Source organism: Ovis canadensis, chromosome 7 (genome assembly GCF_042477335.2).
Source record: "Ovis canadensis isolate MfBH-ARS-UI-01 breed Bighorn chromosome 7, ARS-UI_OviCan_v2, whole genome shotgun sequence".
NCBI lineage: Eukaryota > Metazoa > Chordata > Mammalia > Artiodactyla > Bovidae > Ovis > Ovis canadensis.
Window position 1 is genome coordinate 72021952 of NC_091251.1, and position 24113 is coordinate 72046064.

General features: G+C 42.1%; 1 protein-coding gene across 1 annotated transcript in view; it reads left to right on the plus strand.

The window, feature by feature from the left end:
* Positions 1-1954: 1954 nt before the first annotated feature.
* Positions 1955-24113, plus strand: part of FBN1 (fibrillin 1) — a 274972-nt gene continuing 252813 nt past the window's right edge. Inside the window, exons 1-2 of the mRNA XM_069596613.1 lie at positions 1955-2139; positions 2768-3112. Coding sequence (XP_069452714.1) covers positions 2949-3112 — 164 coding nt within the window. The 5' untranslated portion in view covers positions 1955-2139; positions 2768-2948. The remainder of the gene's footprint in view (positions 2140-2767; positions 3113-24113) is intronic.

Genomic DNA, 24113 nt, shown 5'->3' on the forward strand with positions numbered 1-24113 from the left:
TGCTGGAGTATAGAGAAAACAGGCAGTTTCTGGATTCCCCAGAGGGTGCAGAACAGTCCAGAAAACTGGTGGGCAGGACAGGGCCTCCGTAGATCTCCAGTCTAACTGTTTCTCTTGAGCCATGGTCCCTCTGCCTAGACTTTTTTTCCCACTCTGAATCCCACCCTTACCTCTTCCTACCTGGGGGAGCTTTTAAAAATGCCTATGTTATGGCTCCATTCCAAACTATGTAAATCAGAATCTCCAGGGGTTGAGTCCTGGTGTCTGATTTTTTGCAGGTTGCCAGGTCATTCTACTGTATAGCCTGGGTTGAGAACTACTACCCTAATTGAAGTTTAGTCATGTGCTTGGATTTAAGTTAAACATCACTTCCTTAAAAAAACCTTCGCTGATCAGCCACAGCCTAGGTCAAGTACTCCTATTATATGTCCTCCGAATAACCAGGACTTCTTCCTCTTGGCATTTAAAAGTTGAGTCATCATTTGTTTCGCATCTGCCTTTCCCTGTAGACTTCTCTGTGAGGGGAGAAACATTTCTGCCTTGCTTACCCAGGAACTTGGTTCAACCATGCACCAGCTGGTACACAGTTGGTGTCCAGTAAATGCATCCTGAACAGAGGCTTGCCTTTACTCAGTCTTGGGTGTGTGATCAAGGCTTCAAGTCATGAATCTGCTCAAAGGATTTTTATAGGGCTATGACTTTAAATAGGCTTCATGTTTTCATCTTTGAGACCATGGTGTTATGACACTTCAGCAGACTCATCATCACCATTATAACCCTGTGCAGCCAACATTACTCTTGCCATCTTCCAAGTGAAAAGAAGTTAAATAACTTGCCCAGGTCCCTATACTCTATTGCCTGGGCACAAATAATTGCTGGTAAGGAAAACCCCTTTCAACAGGATTTCTGTTAGTTTGTGCTGAACTCTTATTTCTGTCTTGACAGCTGGTGGCTACTACATGGGGGATTTTCTGGGGGTCTCCAGTTTCAGTGCCTAGGGCCCCTTTCCCCTAGGGAAATCGATTGCGATTTCCTGCCCTACTATACCCTTACAGGGTGCAGGCAACATGGGGCCTTGCCTATAGAAGGATATCATAAATGCTGTATTCTTCAAAGTCACCCTGTCGTGTTTATCCTGGAGAGGCAGGTGTGTGTGTGTGTTTGCGTGTATATAAGAGAGAGAGAATAGGAATGTCTGGGGAGGCGCAAGAGGGTCCTCCACGGGAAGCCTAGGATTAGTTGTGGGCTGGGCCCGAGATCCGTCCCTTCACTGCCTCCACCCCAAATCCCAGGTTCCAACATCCACAGGCCTCTGGGTGGGAATCCCACTCAGACTCTTGAGGCATCTTGGGTTTAGCCTGGGTGACTTGAACTGAAGCTCAGAACCATGCCTCCTCCCTCGCCTGCACATCAGCCCCTGAGTCCACAGCGGGGGGACCCCCTGACTTGCCCTGCCCGGGTGTCGGCCTCTGCTCGGTGCCCGGCCCCAGAGGCGCAGTGAGGCGGCCACCGGGGAGACCGAGATGGGTCTCCTTTCGCGCTGGGGCCTCCGAGTTGCCCTCTCCAGCGCGCATTCTTGGTACAGGTGGCACAGCTTCACGCGCCGGCCGGGCTTCCCAGATCACGGGAGAGGCTAATCTCGGGTCTAGATCTCCCAGCCGTGCAGCGGGTGAAACCGCTACTCGACTTTTTCCCGTTCCCTTAACTCCTCACCCCAAAACGCTAAATCCTAGGCTGGGCAGGACCGGATCACCTCTGCCTCCTCCCATTGCGCCAGTCCTGCGAGCGAGAGAGGCCCCCGCGCCGAGGCGGTGGCTGGCAAAGGGGAGTGGAAAGGGAGGATGGATGGGGCCGAGGGGTGGAGTGGTGATGAGGGGGATGTAGGAGGGGGTGTCATTTTCTTTTTCTTTCTTTTTTTTTAGAAGTATTTCTCTCGCGAGAAACCGCTGCGCAGACGATACTTGAAGAGGTGGGGAAAGGAGGGGGCCGCAGGAGCGGCGGCAGAGACTGTGGGTGCCGCAGGCAGACAGGCGGCCACAGCTGGGACAGCTGCGGGCGGAGTGGGGCAGCGGCTGCCGCGGCCAAGACCGAGGAACAGCCGCCGCCGCCGCCTTGGGAGCCGGATCCGCCGCTTCTCCAGTGGGTGCAGCCAGGATCCCCAAAGGGATCGGGCGGCCGCCGCGGCTGGGGCTCCAGCCACGGAGGCTTTTGCGTTTGCGCCGCGCCGAGGGCAGAGACAGGGACTGGGGTGAGGGGCTGTCCCGGAACGTCCAGAGCTGGCGCTGGCCCTCCCCTGCCTGACAGCTTCCTGGCCCGGGGCTCCTGGTGCCGGGCTCGGCGTCAGATGTTGAGGGGTGGTGGCAGTGCCCGGAGCCGGCCGGGGATGGCGCGGCGGGCTTCCAGCCCGGCGGCTTGGCGGAGAGGACAGACTGGGAAGCTGGGGCGTCAGAGCGCGCATTGCGCACAATTCGTGCTAGTAAAAAATACACCCAGCGAGCTCGTCCGGGGGTTTAGATCTGCTCAAGACACAGGGACTTTTGCAGGGCTTTTTTCAGGCGGCGCCCGGGAGGCCAAGGGGTTGGCTGGAACCGATGCTGCCGGGGGCCTGGGGCTTTTCAGCCAGCTGTGGAGCAAACGGTCTTCACTTACCCAAAGTGCGCCACGCGCAGGCGGTGCGCGGGTTGGGCTCGGGAATGGGGACCCTGAGGCTTCAGCATCCTGATGCCCTGAATTTCTCCCCCCCGCCTCGGTGATTTGTCTGTTGCAGCTGGCAGGGGCCGCCTGAAGTGGGAGCAGCGCCTGGAGAAGGCGGGAGGAGCCCGGCCCGGGGGACGGGCGGCGGGAGAGCGGGACCCCGGCGGCGCGGCGCGCTCCAGGGCGCAGCGGCGGCCGCGGACACAGCCCGGGGCGCGGCGAGAGGCGGCGGGAGCCGGCGGCCGCTCGGCATCATGCGGCGAGGGGGGCTGCTGGAGGTCGCCCTGGGATTTACCGTGCTCTTAGCGTCCTACACGAGCCATGGGGCGGATACCAATTTGGAGGCTGGGAACGTGAAGGAAACCAGAGCCAACCGGGCCAAGAGAAGAGGCGGCGGAGGACACGACGCGCTTAAAGGGTAATGGATCGGGCCAGCTGCTTTGGTGTGGGTGTCCCCTTCCTCTTTTCCCGAGTATCAAGATCCAGAGGAACTGACAGGGTCGATTCTCGACAGTAGAAGGATCCTTGATAAGACTTCCTGGGAGCACCTCAGAGATGCAAGGGTTACCCAGTCCTCGCTGCAGTTCCTGGCCAAACCACCTTGCTTCTACTCTTTACGGATTTCTGCCCCAGAGTTAGAGGTCAAGGCTAAAAGGAATCCTGGGCCATTGTCGAGGCTGATTTGGGGAGGCGAGGAGGTTCTTTGAGGAAGAAGGGGAGGAGCTGCGACTGAAAAGAGGGGCAGCCCATCCTTTCCCTTCATACCAATTCCGGTTGTGTGTAGGGAAAGCAATTGCATGGTGGGCATCTTAGTAGATGCTCTGTTTGTAGGGGAGCAAGGAAAGAAAGGGATTCCAAGGACAGCCGTTCAGAGGAGACACATAGCTAATAGTTGGTTCTCCTTGAAGGTGCGCTTATTAAAATTAGGGACTTTTTCCTTTAGATGTCTACACTGGAAGCAGAGCAGGGCAAGTGTTTCTGAGAACTTGTTTTGCGGTTTTAAGAAGCTCCTTATTTCATGGGGGCAGTAATGCTGCTGTGAAAGGCTTTGAATGAGCGTTTTTAACCAGTCGTGTGTGTGTGTGTGTTACGCACATGTAGTTGAACACTTCGCCAGTCTCCTAATGCCCCTATTACAGAAAATGTTTCAGCAGAAAGTATTTAAATTAGGCGGGTTGACTGCATAAATATTGTCAGTTTCCTGAATCAAAGAAGGGTGGGAGTGCCCTTCCCTTAAAATTGTTCAGATTGAAAGAGCAGTATCTCTGAGAGTGTTTAAATTCAAGACTCTATAGAAGCAGCAGGATGGATTCTAAATGACCCATTTTGTCTCTTTGGAGGATTCTGTAATGAATCCAGAGAGTAAATACACAGAGGTTTCTGTTCATTTGTTGCTCTTTTAATATTTAAAAAATTTTTTGTTTAATTGGGATATCGTTGCTTTACAATCTCATGTCAGTTCTGTCGTACAGTAAGGTGAATCAGTTATACGTATACATATATCCACTCTCTTTTAGATTTCCTTCCCATTTAAGTCACTACGGACCATTGTTGTTCTTTTTTGAGTAGTTGTGTAGTTTGACCACATGGCCCTGAGTGATCAAATGATGGTGTCCACTTGGATATGTGGCTGAACCTTTCACATATTCTTTTTTGTTATGGGTTGTTTTAATTATATGTATGCAGTGAAATTTGTGTCTGTATGGCTCAGGTACAGAAAAAAAAAAGTCCAGTAAACTGAACAGATGTGTTTTTGAGTGCTGGTCTAGATCTGGGGCAACACAACGGTCAGAGCTAAGCACTTAGACCTTGGTGAAATATGCAGGATTTCCTGACCCCAGGAAACAGTTATGATTAACTTAGTCCCATCCTGGTCTTTGTGGAAAATAAATCAAGGATTCCAACAAGTGTTGGAAAGGAAATTTGCTTATCATATTAAGCCCGATACTGATCAGACAGCAGATATTTTTTGCCCATGGCAAGTTCGGTAAATGAACTGAAACTCTGATTTTCATCCATTCTTGAAAGGACCTGATTTAGTCTAGCATTTTTCCTTTAAAAAATATATTTCTGCTATATATATATATATATATATATATATATATATATATATATATATATATATATATATATATATATACTATATATATATAAGCTTAGAAGCTAAGCTTGACAGCATTGCTCCTAGGCAGAGATAGGAAGTAGGGGGTTTAATTCTGTGGATGAAGGTCTGCAGGGAGACATTAGGCCTGGCCAGACATTTGTCTCATCTCTCTGGGCTATCACCAACCAGCCTGTTTCCTCGGGAGGCACTGACTCAATGTGAAAACAGAAACTAAGCCTTGCTTTGTTGCTTCACAGGATGTCCATGCTTTTACTCACACCAACACTTAGTTTTTTTTGGTTTTACATTTTTTTTTAAGTTTATAAAGAAACACTTCTCTGTGTTTAGTTAGTATGTAGTTGCTGAGATTTTGCATATATATGAAAAATTTAGCAAATAATTATAATTAACCTTTGTAGCATAACTTTATATTAACATACTATAATAATGAACCTTTATAATATAAAGGTTTTTATTTTTATAAGTCTTATGTTATTTATAATGTTATATGCATATAATGTATGCATTATATATATATACATATTTGAAGTAAAAAATTAAACTTCAAAAGGATATACAATTAAAAATATTTCTTGCCTACCTCTCAAAGACTTTTCTTATGTATTTTTCTAGAAACAGTATAATACATGTACAAATATAATATATGCACATATATATATAAACTCACTTAGATATGTGTGTATATCCTTTTTAATGTCTGGAATGTACTATAAATACTGTTCCCAACCTGTCTTACTTTTGTATATCTTTACTGCATCCTTCTATCAACTCATAGGAATCTACCTCATATGTTCTCTTGTACAGAATCCCATAATGTGGCTGGAACAGTTTCCTAATGATGGCTCTTTAGATTATATTAAAGTTTTTGCTCTTACCAACATTCTTCTACCTGCATGTTGGTGCCCATGTGAACATTTATGTGTAGTATAAACTGATGAAGGAAAATATAATTGCTGTTTATCAAAAGTCTTCCCATAGGTTTGAAATGAATGCCAACTCTGTTCTTAAATTTGAATAGCTTTTAAAATGTATTCTCTCTGCTTATTGGATTACAATCTCACATGAATAAGTCTTTAACCATGCCATGCTGTATACATCATCAGGAAGAGCAGTCGTGTGTTCCATTTTTCCAGTTATTGCTTAAAACTCCTATTTTGGCTAGTTAAAATATTAGCAGCTTCAAAATCAACCTCTTTGACTATAGCGAAACCTGTTTGCCATTTTGATGTACAGTTTATGAAATGAAAGTGATCTGAAATCCCCAAGTCTGCTTGATGCCCAGTTGGTGGCAGCAACTTTCAGCACCTCACTAATATTTCCTCTGTTTAAAAGGTGCTTTAAGCTCATCAGTGTCTGCCACCCATTGGTCTGGGCTCTCCTACAAGTTACTGTCTTCTTGTCTTTCTCTGATGTGACAGGTGACCGCAGAATTTGCCTGGGTATTCTTCTTGGGATATGTAGTACTTTCCTGTCAGCTTCCTTGAGTCCCTGTCTAGGGACCTGCATGGTTTTCCCCTCTTTGGGTATATAGTCCTAGCTTGTCCTTCTCTCCTCCCATCCTGTTGCAGGTGTTGTTTTTTTTTTTCTCTCTCTCTCTCTTCCCACTGGGCAGCAGAAGTTGTTCCACAGTGGAAATTTAAGGATCCTCAAGTTTCTTCCCAGCTTTCACTGTGTTTTCTTAGAGTAAATCGCCAATTTCTGTTTTTACAGGAAATCCTTTTTTTTTTTTAATGGAATGAGTGTGGTCCCTATTCACTCTGCAAAAACTGCATTTCTCTCTATTTTGAAATGAGGGTTTTGCAAGTTTTAAAAGTGTTTTCAAGTAATAAATGTATAATAATTTTTGTTTGCCTGGGCACAGCTTAACATGTGTGAAATGACTTTATGAGACATAATAAAATCCTAGCTTTATCGTTTGAATTTCAGGTCACAAGAATTTGCTCAGCTAAATTCTTAACTTCTGTGATTAGGCAAAAAGTGTGCAAGACAATCTAATTTTAAAAAAACATAGCTCTACTTGAATAGCAATAGTCTAACCAGTCTATCCTAAAGGAGATTAGCCCTGGGTGTTCTTTGGAAGGACTGATGCTAAAGCTGAAACTCCAGTACTTTGGCTACCTCATGCGAAGAGTTGACTCATTGCAAAAGACTCTGATGCTGGGAGGGATTGAGGGCAGGAGGAGAAGGGGACGAAAGAGGATGAGATGGCTGGTTGGCATCACTGACTCGATGGACATGAGTTTGAGTGATCTCTGGCAGTTGATGATGGACAGGGAGGCCTGGTGTGCTGCAATTCATGGGGTCACAAAGAGTCAGACACGACTGAGTGACTGAACTGATGCACCATTTATGTTTGCTTTATTGCTTTAGCTCCCAGATAAGGAAATATTATAGCCTCCCATCAAAGGGAAAAATTTTTGAGAGTAAAACCCCCTTTTCCCAAATCTCTGATAAGATGGATTGTTGCACTTTTGCCGTATTGCCTGGTTTATAAGTATATAAGACTGGTTGTATTTCACACAATCCCTTGTGCCTGATTCCTTTGGTCTTTGTTTATTTGTTAATTTTTTTTCCAGGGGTTTTATTACCAAAAAAATACACGCGGAACCATTCGTACACAGGATAGATTATGTGACGGCAAACTCTGAGGGATTAATTACACAGAAATCTGTTATTAAAATAAAGAACTTTAACAGGGCACACAGAAAAATTCTGCAGACTTCATAAAATCCATTTTACTTTATAAAGAGGATTTTAAGACTTCATCCAAAGTCAGATAGGCTAATAACTAAATATGAGGCAAAAATCCTGCAGTGGTATGGTTTGTCCTTTCATTTATTGAATAGATTAAGCTAAAGTATTGCGACACCATGAAAAAAGAGGGATATTTTTAAATAAAAGGTTTCAGCAATTCCACATTTTAAACAAGACGGGAGACAAAGTATTTATTTCTGGGATTCATTTTGTAACATTTGAGACATAAAACTTGGTATTAGGATCCTCAGACATAGTTTGTTTGCTTTTTCCTACAATAAACCAACAATAAGCCTAACCAATTTGTGAATTTTAGCCTTAATTTCCAAGGTGAAAATAGATGTTTTCTTAAAATAGAAATAAACTGTATCAACAATTTCTTTGCATCTAGAAACCCAACAAATAGGCCTATTCTAGAAACAGGATTTTGTTTCATGAAATTTTTAAAGAAAGCTGAAATGAAAAATCTGATGAGGGCTGAGTTAAGTAGCAGACACATGGGAGTTTAATATTTTAAGTTTGTTAAGCTTGACTTTCCCATTAGATTGTAAAATCATCAGTGGCAAGAAATGAGCATTCTAACACTAACTTGTTGAAGCTGGGATTGAAAGAGTTCATTAATTCAAAAAGTCTTGATCGAACGCTACCTTGAATTTAGCTTTGTGGTATGCTGGAGACATACTGCCCACAGCCTGGAGGAGTTGAATATTTCCTAGGAGAATAAGATGCATTAAAAAAAAATTGGGAGGCAGCAGAAAAGTAGGAAAAGGCATGGGGTCTAGGAGGAAGTAAAAGTAAATAACAATAACATCTGTAGCAGTGGTAGTGACGTTACGATGACTTTTATGTGCCAGGCATGGTTCTCAGTGTTCTGCATATGACAGCACATTCAGTGCTCACCCCATCTGTGTAGGGCCAGTCCTTTCATCACCTCCCCTCTACAGCTGCGAGAGCTGAGGTATGCAGAGGTTAAATTTTAAAGACAAATTCTTAATATTAAATTTTCTTTCTCCATTAATTTTAGTTATGGTTTTGGTTTTCATTCCTCTGGACAAAAATGCAGAACTAAGACATTGGTAAAATTCCACTTAAAATTCCTAATATTCCTTCATGCTAGTTCACAAATCCCAGGTATAATTAATAATGTAGTAATATAATATTTTGTCAAACAGGAAGCTTTGATATTTCTGCAAAGACTAATAAAACACAGAGGGGCTTATAGCATGTCTGAACGGTGGATTCTCTGGGTAGCACATGCATTTTAGTATTATATCTTGAACTTTTATTGAGGATGTCAGGTAACCATCACAGGCATCCTTCATCTGCATTGCCCATGGTTCTGAACTGGAGACATTCCTCATTATGTCATTCAGAATCTCTTGCTCTCATGTCCCATGTGAGAAACTTCTCTCAGGATAAACGTGCACGAGGTGTTTCTCTTTCCAGGGGAAACTCGTATGTCTCTTAAGTTTTCATCAGTATGATGAGTTATTTAATTCTTTCATGTCATTTTTCACCTTGGTTGCCTGTAAGCTCAGAGTCATTAATATAGTATAATTTTTTACATTAAATTGCAGCAATAATGATAAAGGATAGCAAGCTCTGGCATATTGTTCACTATTGCATTGTTCATGTATTACTCATTTAATACACAATTATACATACATGTCCATTTAACAGATGAGGAAACTGAGGGATACAGTTTTTCAGTGATTTTAGTTAGTCCTTCAGGGACATAAACTAGTAAGAGATGGAGCTGGGAAATCTGGCTTCCTGGTCAGTGCTCCTTAACCATTGTATTTTGATGATTCTCAATTACAATAAAGCCTATACCTGATAAGTTTCTTCCTTTCTTCCACATTCGTGACACCTTCATTTCCCAAGAATCGTCTGCCATTGCTGTGGAGAAAGGCTCAGCGTTTATCGAAGGCAGACGCACTCCCATGACAAGCGAAGTATCGTGGTGGGAATGGGTTTATTCAGAAGTGACTCGGCAGTGGATGACTGTCAGGAACCAGCAAACGATGGAACGTGCTGCCTGTTTTGAAATAAACTGTATTGAGTGCAGCCACGCCTACTTGCTTGTGTGTTACTATGCTTTCTCACTGGCAGAGTGAGAGCAGTCGTGGCAAAGACGGCAGGGCTCGGCAAAACGGAATTATCTCCCCTTTCGCCCTTTTCCGAAGAAGTTTGCTAACCTCTGGTCCGTGTAATAAATGAGTCCTTAGTAGGACAGAAAACTTACTGAAGGCTGAGTTTTCGTTTGTTTTATCACTAGGGATATCTAGAAACCGGGCACATACTAAGTATGCAATAGGTAATTTTTGAATGGTTGGCCAATTTTAATTGACTAACTGGGTAAGGTACATTATATATATATATTAGAGCCTGGAGGAAGTACAGGAGAGAAATAAGGAAAAATTTGAGTGAAAAAGGCATGAAACAGAAAGTATATAATATTCTGGTGATTGAGGGACACTGAATACAATGGGCAGGGTTTGCACTCATGACTCAGGGTTTGTGCTACATGTCTTTGCGGGCATGGTTCAAAGTGTAGCCTATGAAAGTGGAGCCCCCTGTAAGTGTGCAGTGTGCCACCATGTATGCCTGTCTGTAGGCCAGAGTGGGAGCGGGTCTAAAGGACACATGATGGTATACTGTCTGATTGTGAAAGCTGAGGATGGCGACGTAATACAGGATTCTAAGATGGGAAGATGATCAGATCTTAGCCACTCTGGCCGAGATGTAAAAGGTATATGATAAAGCGAGTAAGGAGACTAGAGGCAGGGAGACTTGGAAGGCTAGTATAGGAGTCCTGGTGAGAGTGTGTGATGGTCAGAGCAACAGTGGCCGGGGAGATGTGGTGGTGGTGATGAGGAGGCTCAAGCGGCAACATGAGCGGTACTTGACCATTTGGTTATGAGAGGCAAAGGCGAGGAAGCTTCCAATGTACATGTACCTCCATGTACACTGAAACTTATTGCATATAAAAACATTGTAACATTATTAATGAGAAACTAAAGAGAGAGTTATTCCTAGTCTCCTTACTATAAGGAAATAAGCTATTTTATTTGTGTTTTGGTTATCTTATTGCTATGTAACCTATTACCCAAACTTAGTGGCTTAAAACAACAACAATTTTATTATTTCTTATGATCCTGCAGGCCAGGAATTTGGACAGGACGCAGTGGGGAGTCTTGTCTCTGCTTCCCACAATGTCTGTCGGGTCTGAAATGCGTAAGATGACTTCTCCACGTGTGTTTCTGGTTCTGTGATCGTGGACTGGTGCCTGTAGTCCTGTTTACTTTGGTGTGGTTGAGCTAAATGGATGGACAGAGGAAGGGATAAAAGAAGCAAAGAGCCACTTGTCTGACTCTGCTGGGAGCCTTCCAGATTTCAAAGCTCTCTCCTATGTGATCTTTTGCCTGGGCCGGCCCCTGGGGATAGGCCACTGAGTGTGTTTTTGCAAATGGGGAAACTGAGCCCCAGGTGCAGCTACCAGATTTTGTTCAGGTTAAGTGTCTGTTGGGGCTGGATGGTGAACAATAGCCTCTTCATCGCTGGTCACATGTTTTAACCCCACCAGTTGACCACAGACAGAGATGAATGGCTAAAAGCTGGCTGGAAGGGCCTGAATGAGTTCATATGTTATCAGGGTTGGCTGGGTTTCTTGGTTCTCTTCCATATAGTCTCAGATTGTCTCCCTTTCCCCGTGGACCATCCAGCAGCATCGCCAGACTTTGTACAAGGCAGCTGAGGATACCAAGAAAACAAAAGTGGAAGCTACCAGACTTTCTTCAGACAGTCTTGTCTGAAATTCTATGCAAGTCACAGACCTTGCTCAGATTCAAGGGCGTGGGCTAAGAAGCTCTGCCTCTTGATGGAGGCGAGGGGCAGCCTGTGTCTACAAGGAGAGGAGGAATTAAGGGGCAAAATCTTTGGAGAGCAGCTACCACAGTGAGGCAGTGGGTTTGTGAGAAGTCTAATCAGATGTTTCAATTCTAACTTGATCTAGTCTGATTGACTTTGTTTCCCATCCTGGCTGCTTCATTGTATTTTGTTTCCTGCCACCTCAGAATGCTACATTAGTATCTCTGTGATCTTTTAGGTTAATGTTAAGGGCTTTGGTCTTAACTTTGGCCACAGTTCTGCATTTAAAGAATTTGCAAATTCCAGGAATAAGACTATAGTTCCTAAAAATCTGGCAAGTTATGAAACTCCTAATTCCCCCTCCCCGCAGAAGGGGAGGGGGAATTTAGCCTCTAAGAAGCTCAAGGACAAATTTAATGCACAATCACTTAATTTTGTTAATTTAGGTATCTAATATGTTTTATCTTCCTTCTATATGGAATTTTACTTTAAATTTCTGTTAATAGCTCCCTTTTATATATCTGTTGGTGTTATTTACCTCAGAAACACTTTTTTCTGGAATCTGGGATTATAATTAAAGAAATAGATGTACAGTTGTCAATAGAACTGATATGATAGTGAGCTGAACTCTTTTTTTTTTTTTTTTTTTTTCATTAGTGGAAAAGCTACATTGTTCATAGAATAAAATTGGATTAGGAATACAGTGAAGTTTGGATTATGGATCCAAAACTCTATTATGTCAAATCTTGGTCTTAAGTTCCTATGACTTTACCACTTTCTCAAGTGGTTTTTTTTTGTTGTTGTTGCTGAAGTTATCACTGAGTCTATTTATTCAGTCCCCTCTGAGGGGAAGGGAGAGAGGAAAATTCACTATCTCTGCCATTCCCAGCCAAAGATGTATTCCAGACGGCAAGCAGGCCCAGAGTGGGGGAACTGCTCCATTAGACAAGTGATTTGGTTCAGTGTTTTGAAGGGTTGTGAATTCCTAGACCATCAGTCATACTTACATTCAAATATAAGTATCCAAACACATCTAAGTCCAAATATAGTACAACCATTCTGTGATGTTGGTGTTGGGACATAGGATTTATGTCGGCCCTATGGACTCATTATGTCTGCTGTCAAGTTCGCGGTTTTGAACTGAAGCATACTAGTGTCTCTGTTAATAAATGTATTCCAGAGACAGACAGGTTTTTGTTTTGTTTTTCTGTTTCTTCTCCTTTGCCTCCATGCTCTTCCTCTTTGCCTTCTTTCTCATCATAATCTCCCCCTCCTTTCCTTTTCATTGTCACCTCATCTTCTTTTTCTTCTTGTAACTTTGTAAGCTGAACTACCTACCGATAAAATAGGGATGATAAAGATCAAATAAGGGTTAAAACATTAAGAAAAAGAAATTCTTAATAAAATGTTCATTTTTAACTTGAGGGTCTTGGGGTGTTCAAAAAGAAAACCAGGGATAATGTTTTTGTTAGGAGAGGGAAGGAGAAGGATTGAGGGAGGCCAGAGAAGAGAGTTCAAAGAAAGTTCTATAGTGGAGTTCATCAGCCAGTGGATCTGGGCTAGACAGAGCAGGTGCCGGCGTCTAACAGATCCTGATGACGACTCCTGGCAACACTGGTACCAGGCTCTTCAGGAGACTGAGGGCTTTGGAGGGGAGTCAGGACACTAAAGAAAGACACTTGGATGTCAGAAAACATTCCTGTAAAAACATTCAAAGGAATGTAGTGGAAAAGCAGGTTAATCTATCATTTATTATGAACCTATATATATGGTGCCATGTTGCTCGGCACATCTCCCTTACCTCATGGATAATGGTTCATTGTCTGCCATTTCTGCTGCCCATTCACTGCTAATTTATAATATCATATAATCAGACCCTAATAGGTTGGTACCTTCGCTGAGTAGCTTTTAAAGACTCTTTTATTTGTTGATTTTTTTTCATGATTCAGATTTTATTCCATTATCAGTCCATCCATTACATTAACAAAACAAAAACATTACAAAATATTTATAGTGGGACCAACTTTTGAAATTTATCGATGCTTAAACTGAGGCCCAGAGAAGGTTCATTAAAAGTGTTCAGGGTACTCATTTTTTCTTCTTAACTTCATAGGTATGGAAGCTGAGTCACACCATAGGAAAAGGGGATTTAAGTAGAAGTATGTTGTTGGGCTTCCCAGATGGTGCTAGTGGTAAAGAATCCTCCTGCCAGTGCAGGAGATGCAGGAGACTTGGGTTTGATTTCTGGGTTGGGAAGATCCCTTGAAGAAGGGAATGACAACCCACGTCAATATTCTTACCTGTAAAATCCCATGGACAGAGGAGCCTGACAGGCTACAACCCATGGGGTTTCAGAGAATCAGACATAACCGAGTACACACAAATGAAAATTGATGTTGTTGCGTAGGGGATTATGCTTCTTGTTTGTCTTCATACCCTGGAGAGGGTGACTGTTATCTGTAAGTCCTCAACTGTACTGCAAATAAGCAAAATTCCTGCATTGCGTGGGCATGGACATTTTTCCTGTTGTTGTTTATTTGGCCTCAGACAGTGCGATCAGTCTGTGGGCAGCCTTAATGGCAGGCTGGACACTGGGGTTTTAGCTCCCCAGTCCTACCCTGCTGTCAGTGAAAGCCTCCAGATTAGGTGGGGTTGAGTGGGGTGGGGCTTTTTAAGGGAGGTGGTTGCTAGTAAGGGGGTGGGAGAAAGAGAAATGGGAGGCTCCTCTGGGAGTCTCATGGGTGTAATCCTCCCATCTCCACACTCACACTGATAATTAGCAATTAGTCCTGGGATGAACCCTGGCAATTCTAGGTCTATAAGTTCAGACGCTTATCTTGTAACTTGTATCTTGCAACTTATCTTGATTCAACTACCGACACTACCAATTTATACATTTAGATTCCATGAAATAAGTGTGCCTGTGAAGAAGAAAAAAACAATCTTAAATTCTTCAGTATCATCTATCCCACCAATTTTGTAGAACACTTGCCTACTCCAAGTGACAACGATTTATTGAGCATCAGCTGTGTTTGAATTGGACCTAATGCTGAATTCTCAGAATGAACACCCTGTCTCAAGCCTGTTGATACTATTATCTTCTTCCAGTGACTCTAGGCAGAACTACGTGTGAACTGTATTTCCCCCTTTACTGTTGGGGTTAATGTCCAAGGCGACATGAGCAAGTACCTTTCCAGGAAGGACTTGAGATGCAACCATCAAGTCGACACCTAGTTTTTAATCTTTCGTGGACTACTGCTGCCTCCCTCCCCAGAGTTGAGGCCACTGACCTCAAGTTTGCAAATTTTATATCCCATTACCACCCTGTGAGCTCTGTCCTCCCCAGGGCCACATAGTTGATGTTTTAGCTGGAATCTGAGAAAGTGTCTGCACATTTCCTGAAGAGTTGGCTAGGAGTGATTTGGCAGTTCAGTCATAAAAACCCAGAGCTAGTGGCTGGGGTATACGTTATAATTACTTCACACCGTTTCCTATTTGAGCCTGGTTGTGGGTAGCTGGGTAGAGTGGTATTGCTTGTGGGATTATATTTGAAGGACCAAGGAGTCATTTTCAATGAACTCTAATAACCGTTGGCTGTGTTTTCAGGGAGGCTTGGAAGTGTGGTTACAGACATGCCTGGGGTCAGATTCTGGCTCCATCACCTACTAGGCAGAAATCTCTGGCTTGACCTGGCTGAGCCTCAGTTTCCTCACTTGTAAAATGAGGTTGTAATATTCCCCTCTCTGAGTTTCCTAAGATTGAATGAGAGGATACACTTCAAGTTCCTAGTACAGTGCCTGATGGATTTATCTACAGTATACAATATATTTAACTGTATATATACAATACAATATCATTGGTATCTGGCTATCAAAATCTCCACTTTCTCATCTTGGAAATCATTATTTCCAGAAACATAGGAAGCAAACTTGAACTTCAAAGTTTTTTAATTATAATCTTAATGGAAATTTACTTTGTGAAGGTCTGGTTAAAGTGAAGTCGCTCAGTCGTGTCTGACTCTTTGCGACCCCATGGACTGTAGCCTACCAGGCTCCTCTGTCCATGGAATTTTCCAGGCAATAGTACTGGAGTGGATTACCATTTCCTTCTCCAGCGGACCCAGGGATTAAACCCAGGACTCCCGCATTGTGGACAGACGCTTTACCATCTGAGCCACCAGGGAAGGTCTGGTTATATATACCTAAAGGCAACATGCAGATAAGATTTTTATTTTTCAATTTCCCCTTCCCCCAGATTATTTATAATTAATATGGCCCCCCACCCCCTGCCAATTCCTCCAAAAAAGTTTGCATTTTTTTTACTGGCAGATCTGGCAGATGGCTTTGTCTCCTTCCTGATAAACCTTCCCCCCGCCACCCCCCAAGAACCTTTGTGGAAAGAATTTATATTTCAGGAGATGGAAGCACTAGTCTGAAAACCACTTTCATTGGAAGTATTGCAAAGAGATGCCCTGAGAGTTGGGACTGTTTGTGGTGAGGTTGTTGGGTATTTTGGAAATGGGCTTTAATTGCCTTGTCAGAGGAAGAGTTTGGCTATGATCAGGTCGATAGGATGACCACTGGTAATTCCAAGTCATACTGCCTTTCATCTCATGATCTCACAGGTAAAGAGAGAAGCTTTCCCAGCTTCCATACATCAGATCTCAGAGAGAGCTCTGGCCCTGCTCCTGTCACGTGCCCCTCACTGTGGCCGGAGAAATGGGGCAAGTGGGCTGGCCAGGACTGAGGGGTGTGGAATGGCTTCCTCTTCCCCAAGAGGAGTTAGGGTAGCAAAAGGAGGAAGAGATGGTGAATGAGAAACACAACACATCTGCTCTGGACCAAGAAACCTATCCTTCCCACATTATTCCCACATCCCAGGACTCATTTCATCAGTCCTTGCTCTTCTCTCTGGACGCCTGTGGGCAGGACTTGCTTGCATGATCTGGGGCTGGACTGACTCAGATTGTCCACCCTTGAAAAGAGCCATTGCCTTCACTTTCCAGCTGAGTGTTCCCATCCTTTGGCTTCATGCCTTGCAGCAACATAATGCTCAGTCGGTACAAAGGGATTCTCATTTGTCGTTTTTCTTCTGTGCCCTGTTTCTTTTGAGAAATTGAAAATATTTGTAGTTTTTTCATTTTCCTTTAATGATTCCCGTTTTGATTTTAACGAGAGTTGGCTTTTAAGAGATCTTAAACTATTGAACATCTGGGAAAGTGGGCCAAAACATACTTTATCTTAATTTAGGCAAAGCTTTGGTAGAATTCCTATACCCTTGCACCCTTACACATTAACCTCTAGTTAACTGGTTGGCAATAAACTCTAAGAAATTGTGGTTGCTTTATATTCATTCACAGCCTATAAAAATAAAAACTTCTTTAAATAAGGAATAGTTTAAACAGATAATAGTTATTTTTCTGCTTGTCATTAAAAATGTTCAAATTACCTAATACCTCTTATTCCCATGGGGGTAAATCACACAACCAAAGTTAATAAAAAAGCAAAAATGCAGAAGCAAACAAATACCAAGTACTTTGTCTGTCTGCTAATTTCCCAGGAAATAAATAAACCTCAAATAAAAATTAATCTTTTATTTTTAAACTTTTGAAAACCTTTCAAGAATCTTACAAGAATATGCAAGTCAGGTTTTCCTTCTTTTTTTTTGGTCAACAGTTCTGACATTATGTTGGTGAATATTTGGCAGAATTCTAGACAAGAGGATCTAATTTAATCTTAGATTGACCCAGGTGCTTATTTGCATTTGGGCCTCTCCTTGAAACCTTGTCACCATTGAAGAATCAGGAAACATATCAGGCTTCCTCACTAAATTATTTCCTCCTCTCATTTTCTATTTCCCATGACTGTAAGAATTCTTCCACTCGTGAAAAGGCAAAATTCAGCCTTCTTATGGACCTGATGCAAATCAGTCCCCTTTCCTTCAAACTCCTGTTAACTGATGGATTTATGTTTTTGTCATAAAGAAAGATATGGTGTCCTTATGAAAATGAATCGTGTCAGAAAGTAGTTTAGTGCCCAAGAAAACCCACTCCCTGGACTGCTATTTTCACAAGGGTGAGTAAGTTGTTTGTTCTGAACATTAGCCTTATTGAATAGCTGCATATATGAGATTCACATTCTTGCCTCTTGCTTAAGATGGTACACAGGTTGGAATTGGACTGTTGTTGGCTTTTATTGGTAGTCCACATCCCACTCAAAAATGCTGAGTTACATAACAGGTGGAAACGGTTCTTGTATGAAGGGGAAAAAATAAAGCAGAAGTGTGGGGTTATGATGTATAAAAGAGTAGGGCTACTACAAGAAGATCTAGGCCAGACGCTGCTGCAAAGTTGTTGTTTTCCAACATTTAATGTGGAAAATTTCAAATGTAAACAAAACTAGAGAGAATACTCCAGTGAAGCTCCAGTTTCAGTAGTTATCAATGAATTCCAGTCTTATTGTGTCTCCTTCTCTTCCCTGCCGCAGATTATTTTCAAGTAAATCCCTGAAAAATAATTAGTCACCATTTCAATATGCATCTGTAAATGATAAGGACTCTTTAAGAAACAAACACAATATTACTATCATTTTTCAAAGTATCGTTAATTGAAAAATATTATCAAATACCCAGTACTTGATGTTATTTTTATATTTGATAATATTGTATAAATTTGATTAGTATTATCAAATTTCCCTGATTAGATTATAAACTTTATTTTTTATAGTTCATTCAAATCAGGATCTAAATTAAGTCCGTCTTTTAAGAGTAATTGGTTGGTAAATCTCTTGCTGCTGCTACTGCTGCTAAGTTGCTTCAGTCATGTCTGACTCTGTGCGACCCCATAGACGGCAGCCCACCAGGCTGCGCCATCCCTGGGATTCTCCAGGCAAGAACACTGGAGTGGGTTGCCATTTCCTTCTCCAACACATGAAAGTGAAAAGTGAAAGTGGAGTCGCTCAGTCGTGTCCGACTCTTCGTGACCCCATGGACCGCAGCCTACCAGGCTCCTCCATCCATGGGATTTTCCAGGCAAGAGTACTAGAGTGGGTTGCCATTGCCTTCTCCAGATAAATCTCTTAAATATTTTTAAATATATAGATTGGCCCTCTTGTCATTTTTACTTATGATTTATTTATTGAAGAAATTGATTCATATTATATATCACTTCTAAAAATCTGAACTCAGAAACAAAGAGAAGAATGGTGGTTTCTAGGGGCTGGTGGGTAGGGGAAATGGGGAAATACTGGTCAGAGGGTTTATAGTTCTAGTTATAAGGTGAATAAGTTTTGAGGATCAGAGGTACAACATGATGAGTATCGCTAATAATGTTGTATTATATGCTTGCAGGTTGCTAAGAAAGATCTGAAATGTTCTCACCACACACACAGACACGCACACAAACACATAAACACAAAATAGTAATTATGTAACCAAGTGGAGCTAATACTTTGGTGGTGATCATTTTGTAGTGTATAAATGTATCAAATTGTCATGTACTGCACTCTACAATATTATCTGTCAATCCTATTTAATAAAGCTGGGGGAGAACAAGAAATTGGTTCACTTCCTACAGAGCAGTGGCACTTAAAATGCCAGACCATTAGCTGCTTGTTTTCGATCTGTGATGAGACGAAAATCATGTGCCAGTAAACGCAGTGTGTCACTAAGCACACCATTTAGCTGAGCTGTTATTTTTTTTCATAGCAAGGCTTTCTAGATGAAGGAAGCAGGGAGATGATTTACATTCCAGCTTAAGTTCCTTGTCTCATTATAGATTAGTAATATATAGTGTGTGGACTAGCACTGATCAGCCCTTGGGCCATCCTTGGTACACAGAGCTGCAGGGTTTCTCACAGTCTGTTGATGACTACATCCCAGGGGTGGTGGTGGTCACTGTGTTCTGTCCCCTGTTGTTGTTGTGACTTGCTAGTTAGAGCTGGGAACTAGATTCAATTCAGAATCAACTTTTTGGTAAGACTTTGTAAGTGATGTTTGTACTTCCATTCAAAGGTGTCTTCTTGTCTGCCAGCCTCTCTTTTTGTAATGTTAGCTGCCATTGATGATCGTTGTCTGGGTCCATTAATTTATTAGGCTAGGAGAATGGGAATATTTGAATTCTGTCATTTCTTCTTTGTTTATTAGCACTGGAGAGTTTTATGTCTCATTTTGAACTTATACTCAATGCCTCACACCCAGCGACGTCTGCAATGCTGCCAGACATGCTTTTTCCACACTTGTCTAAACTGATCCATGACTTCAAGGGTTGTGGAAGAATTATTTAATATCTAGTGCTGAGGCATAGCAGTGATGAGGTCTAACACTGTGGAAAATTTACAGAGAAGGAACCAAGCATTTGAGAGGGCAAACAAGGAAAGATATAATTCTGCAGGGGCCCATTCCTTTCCCCTCGGCCCATGATTTTTTTGTGTAAGTGAAGACGAGACTCTCGATGTATCATTTTTGTTTACAGTAGGAATTTCAGGCAAGGGGTTATAAAAGGTTGGTGAGATTTTGAACTATGAGTGGATAGAAGAAGACGTTTACAGATATTTTAACATTCACAAGTGAATTTTTTTACCCTCATTTCTTTTATTGCTTTTCCAGGAACACTCTTTTTATTTAAGAAATAAGCACTTTTAATTATACATATTGTAGTAATCATTTTACCATTTAAGTCATATAATTAAGCACCTTAAGCTTATACAGTGCTGTGTATCAATTAGTAAACTTAGTCGCTTCAGTCATGCCTCAATTAGTAAACTTAGTCACTTCAGTCATGCCTCAATTAGTAAACTTAGTCGCTTCAGTCATGCCTAACTCTTTGTGACCCCATGGACTGTAGCCCACCAGGCTCTTCTGTCCATTGGATTTCCCAGGCAAGAATACTGGAGTGGGTAGCCATGCCCTCCTCCAGAGGATCTTCCTGACCCAGGGACTGAACCCGCATCTCTTATGTCTTGCATTGGCAGGAGGGTTCTTTACCACTAGTGCTGTCTGGGACATATGTCAATTACATCTCAGTAAAACTTGGAAAAACAATCAAAAAGAAATAGGAACTAATATAGCTTTAGTGATTCAAATGAAACATTCTGTAAAACACTGGTCTATCCAAATCCCCTTGGGAAAGTTATGCAGGGATAAGAACTGCCCCCATGGCTTCATTCTGAGTGTTTGTGGGGGATTGTGTGTGTGCACGTGTGCTCGTGCTAACATATAAGTTGTACTTCCTGTGTTTCGTGTCAGTGAAAGATGCATGCCGTTCTTTGAGGTCTGACATATTTCTACTGCCTGGTATCAAACTCCCTGGGAAACTGGTAGACTTCTTAGGAACAGAAGCTTTGTCATTGGGAGCTGCTACAGAGGGGATTTGGAAACCGCTTCCCTGGTGGCTCAGAGTGTAAAGAATCTGCTTGCAGTGCAGGAAACCCGGGGTTCGATCCCTGGGTCGGGAAGATCCCCTGGAGAAGGAAATGGCCACCCACTCCAGTATTCTTGCTGGAGAATTCCCTGGAAGAGGAGCCTAGCAGGCTACAGTCCATGGGGTTGCAAAGAGCTGGACACATCTGAGCAACCGATTCTTACTTTTACTAGGTAAGGAGGTAGAATGGGTGGCGTGCCAGCGTCAGTTCCTTCTCAGAGGTTGTCACTATGTGGAAGCATTGCCCAGTATTTAGCGCCCATTCTTCTCAGTGATGAAATACGAAGACCGTCACCTTCCTCAGAGCCCACAAAGTATTGAGAGCACAGTGCTGGCATCACTCTGGCTGAGCAGGAGATCTTTTAGATTGGATTTCAGGGCAGAGCTGTGCTGGTGTTTGGGATGGAAGTTGCCACTTTCTCTGTGTGATGGACAGTGTGCCGGCAGCCTCTGAATTAGGTCATAGAGACGTGAATCTGGAGGGTTTTTTAGAATATCATTTGGAATATCACCCTGGCCTTTGTGCAGCTTATTGTCTTCCTAAGATGGGTCAGATAGTTGCCTGCATGACCCGATAATTTTGCTTGAAGCTGCTTTTCAAAGCATGCTTGGGGCTGGTGCATGGGGATGACCCACAGAGATGTTATGGGGAGGGAGGTGGGAGGGGGGTTCATGTTTGGGAACGCATGTAAGAAATAAAGATTTTAAAATTAAAAAAATAAAAAAATAATAATAATTAAAAAATAAAATTAAATTAAATTTAAAAAAAAAGACAGGACGTACCCATGTTCAGCATATACACAAAGCACATTCCAATGGCAGCTAGGAGTAGGGGTTAAATTATCTGCATTTTGAGTCTCTACATTGCTCTCCACTTACCCACTCCCCTAAACACTGAACATGTTAAGAGCTGAGAGATTTTGTGTTTTTTTTAACCAGGGTGACCAGGGCAGGATATTCACCATGTAGAAACTTTCAGAAACAAAAGTACTGGTCTGTAGGAGTGAATATTCCCAAGATGTGTTCCTTTTATCATTGCTTTTCTTTTTTTTTTTTTTTTTTATCATTGCTTTTCTTTTCTGGTATACTTTGTGAGGTGTGTCTTAAAATTTTTGGTTCTGCTGACCTCAGAAAAGAAAAGAGCACACAAAAAAGTTATACGCAAATGAGATTATTTAAAGGAACACATTCTCTCTGGGGTATTTATGGAAACATCTTTCTAATCTCTAATCTAAAATCTTTAGTACTAGCCTTGGAATGTTTTATTAATAAATTCTTTTGCTTTTTAATTAGTGATTTATGACATGTTTCCATTGGGTAGCCTTTGAACTATTACTTCACTTCTCTGAATTTCAGTTTCCTCATCTGGAAATGAGCACAGCAGATCATATTCTTGATAGAATTTAAGGGAAGAGTCACACAATCATTTTGTAAATTACAAAGCTCTCTATAAGTTGTTCATTATTATTTTTATTCTACATTGCGACTTCATACGGACTAGATAAATTCAAGATTCAATCAAATTCCCTTAAATTTTAATTAGCCTATTTTTATTCAAAAAACTTCCAGATAACTAATTTTTTAGAAGTAAATGCTTACAACTTGCTTAAATTACAAAGTTAAAAAAACAAATTGTCAAGTTCTTGATTCCTAATTTATGAATTGTTAATTTCTATGAAATAATCTCAACCACAGCATGCCATTAACTGACTTCTTTTAGAAACAAACTCTGTCAATGATATATTTTCCCTTTTTTTTTTTTTTTTGGTTCCTTAGCAACACTCTTGTGTCTGTTCTGATGATAAGAGTCAGTATAAAAATGATTTTAAAAGATCCATTGCCTGTTGACTCTTATGAAATAGAGTTTGAGATACAAGCCCTTCAAAGCTTTTGAAGCTGTAAAGTATTTTCAAATGATCCATCTGAAAGAAGGAAAAATTTTACTGTCATACTCCATGAATTCCATTTATGTGGGTCTTTTGTTATTTGATTTTTCATTTTAATTTTTTAAAATTAAAAAGTAGATGGAAACATTGATTTCTTATTAGAAATTGTGTTTTTCATTCCTTTATTTTATTATTTGGTTCCTTAGAAACACGTTTATCGTTTTGTCAAATTACATTCTTACCACTCTGACAAAATTCTAACTTAGGTTTCTTAGTTGAAAGTACATGTGAAATCCTAAGCCTTCATTTACCATTTAAGATGCAGGTATTGTGCTAGGTGCTAGGGCTGTATAGATAAATCTGCACTTTCTGTCTTTAAAGGGTTCACATTCTATATAAAAGAGAGGGTAATTACTCAGTTCCAGGAAGTCTGAAATGCTCAAATAACCTGAGTATAAGAGCAAAGCCACCAAATAGCATTCAAAAATGACCTGTTTCCTTGCTTCATTTGGAAGCCACTCTTTCTAACCTTTGGTCTGTGAACTAGCACCGGGTCCTGATTTTACATCATAGTTGCTGGGATCTTCTGCTTTGTAAAATAATGCAGGTACATTGAGAATTAGAATATCCAATCACTCCTCGGTTTTTAAGTTACTGATTTATGGGCTTAGGGATATCCCATACTGGCCCTAATGGGCTCCTGCTGGGGGTTGGGGGTGGGCCTGGGCCTGGGGCTGGGCAGCCTTCCAGCCTGGCTGCCCTCTCAGGATTGCGTGGAGTAGCCTGAGTTTAAGGTGGTTGGTGCTCACAGCTCACTGGGCAGCTGGCTGGAGCTGCAGGGACCATGGGTTTGAGTGGCCAAGTTTCCCTCTGGTTGCCTGCCGTGGAATGTGTTTTCCCATAGAAACAACATTTTAAGTCTGTGGTCAGGTTCCCAGACCAGCCTACAATAGCCCATTTAGCTGATAATGTGGCCGAGAGACTGCTATTTGACTAGCCCGGGTACCAAACCACCACCTATTAACATTGTTTCTATTGGAAAAGCCTGTCCAAGTTCTAAATACCAATATAGAAATGACATTTTGGAACCCTACCTGTTTGTCAGCTGGGAGCTGCCAGTCCTCAGAACTGGAGAGTTGAATCACTCTGCCCTCCCGGCTGCTGAAGGACACCATTCTTTCCCCTCAGCCTGATCCCATTGGCTGGCTTTCCTGTCTTTTCCTGGGGCTGCCAGGACATTCAGAAGATATTATCTCCTTGGACAGAGCTCTCTGTTTGAGAACTTCTGGGAAGTGGTGAGAATCGTGGTTTCGATCCCTTATTTCTTCTGTGGGTGGTAAAGAGGTGGGAAGGGACCAGTTGGCCC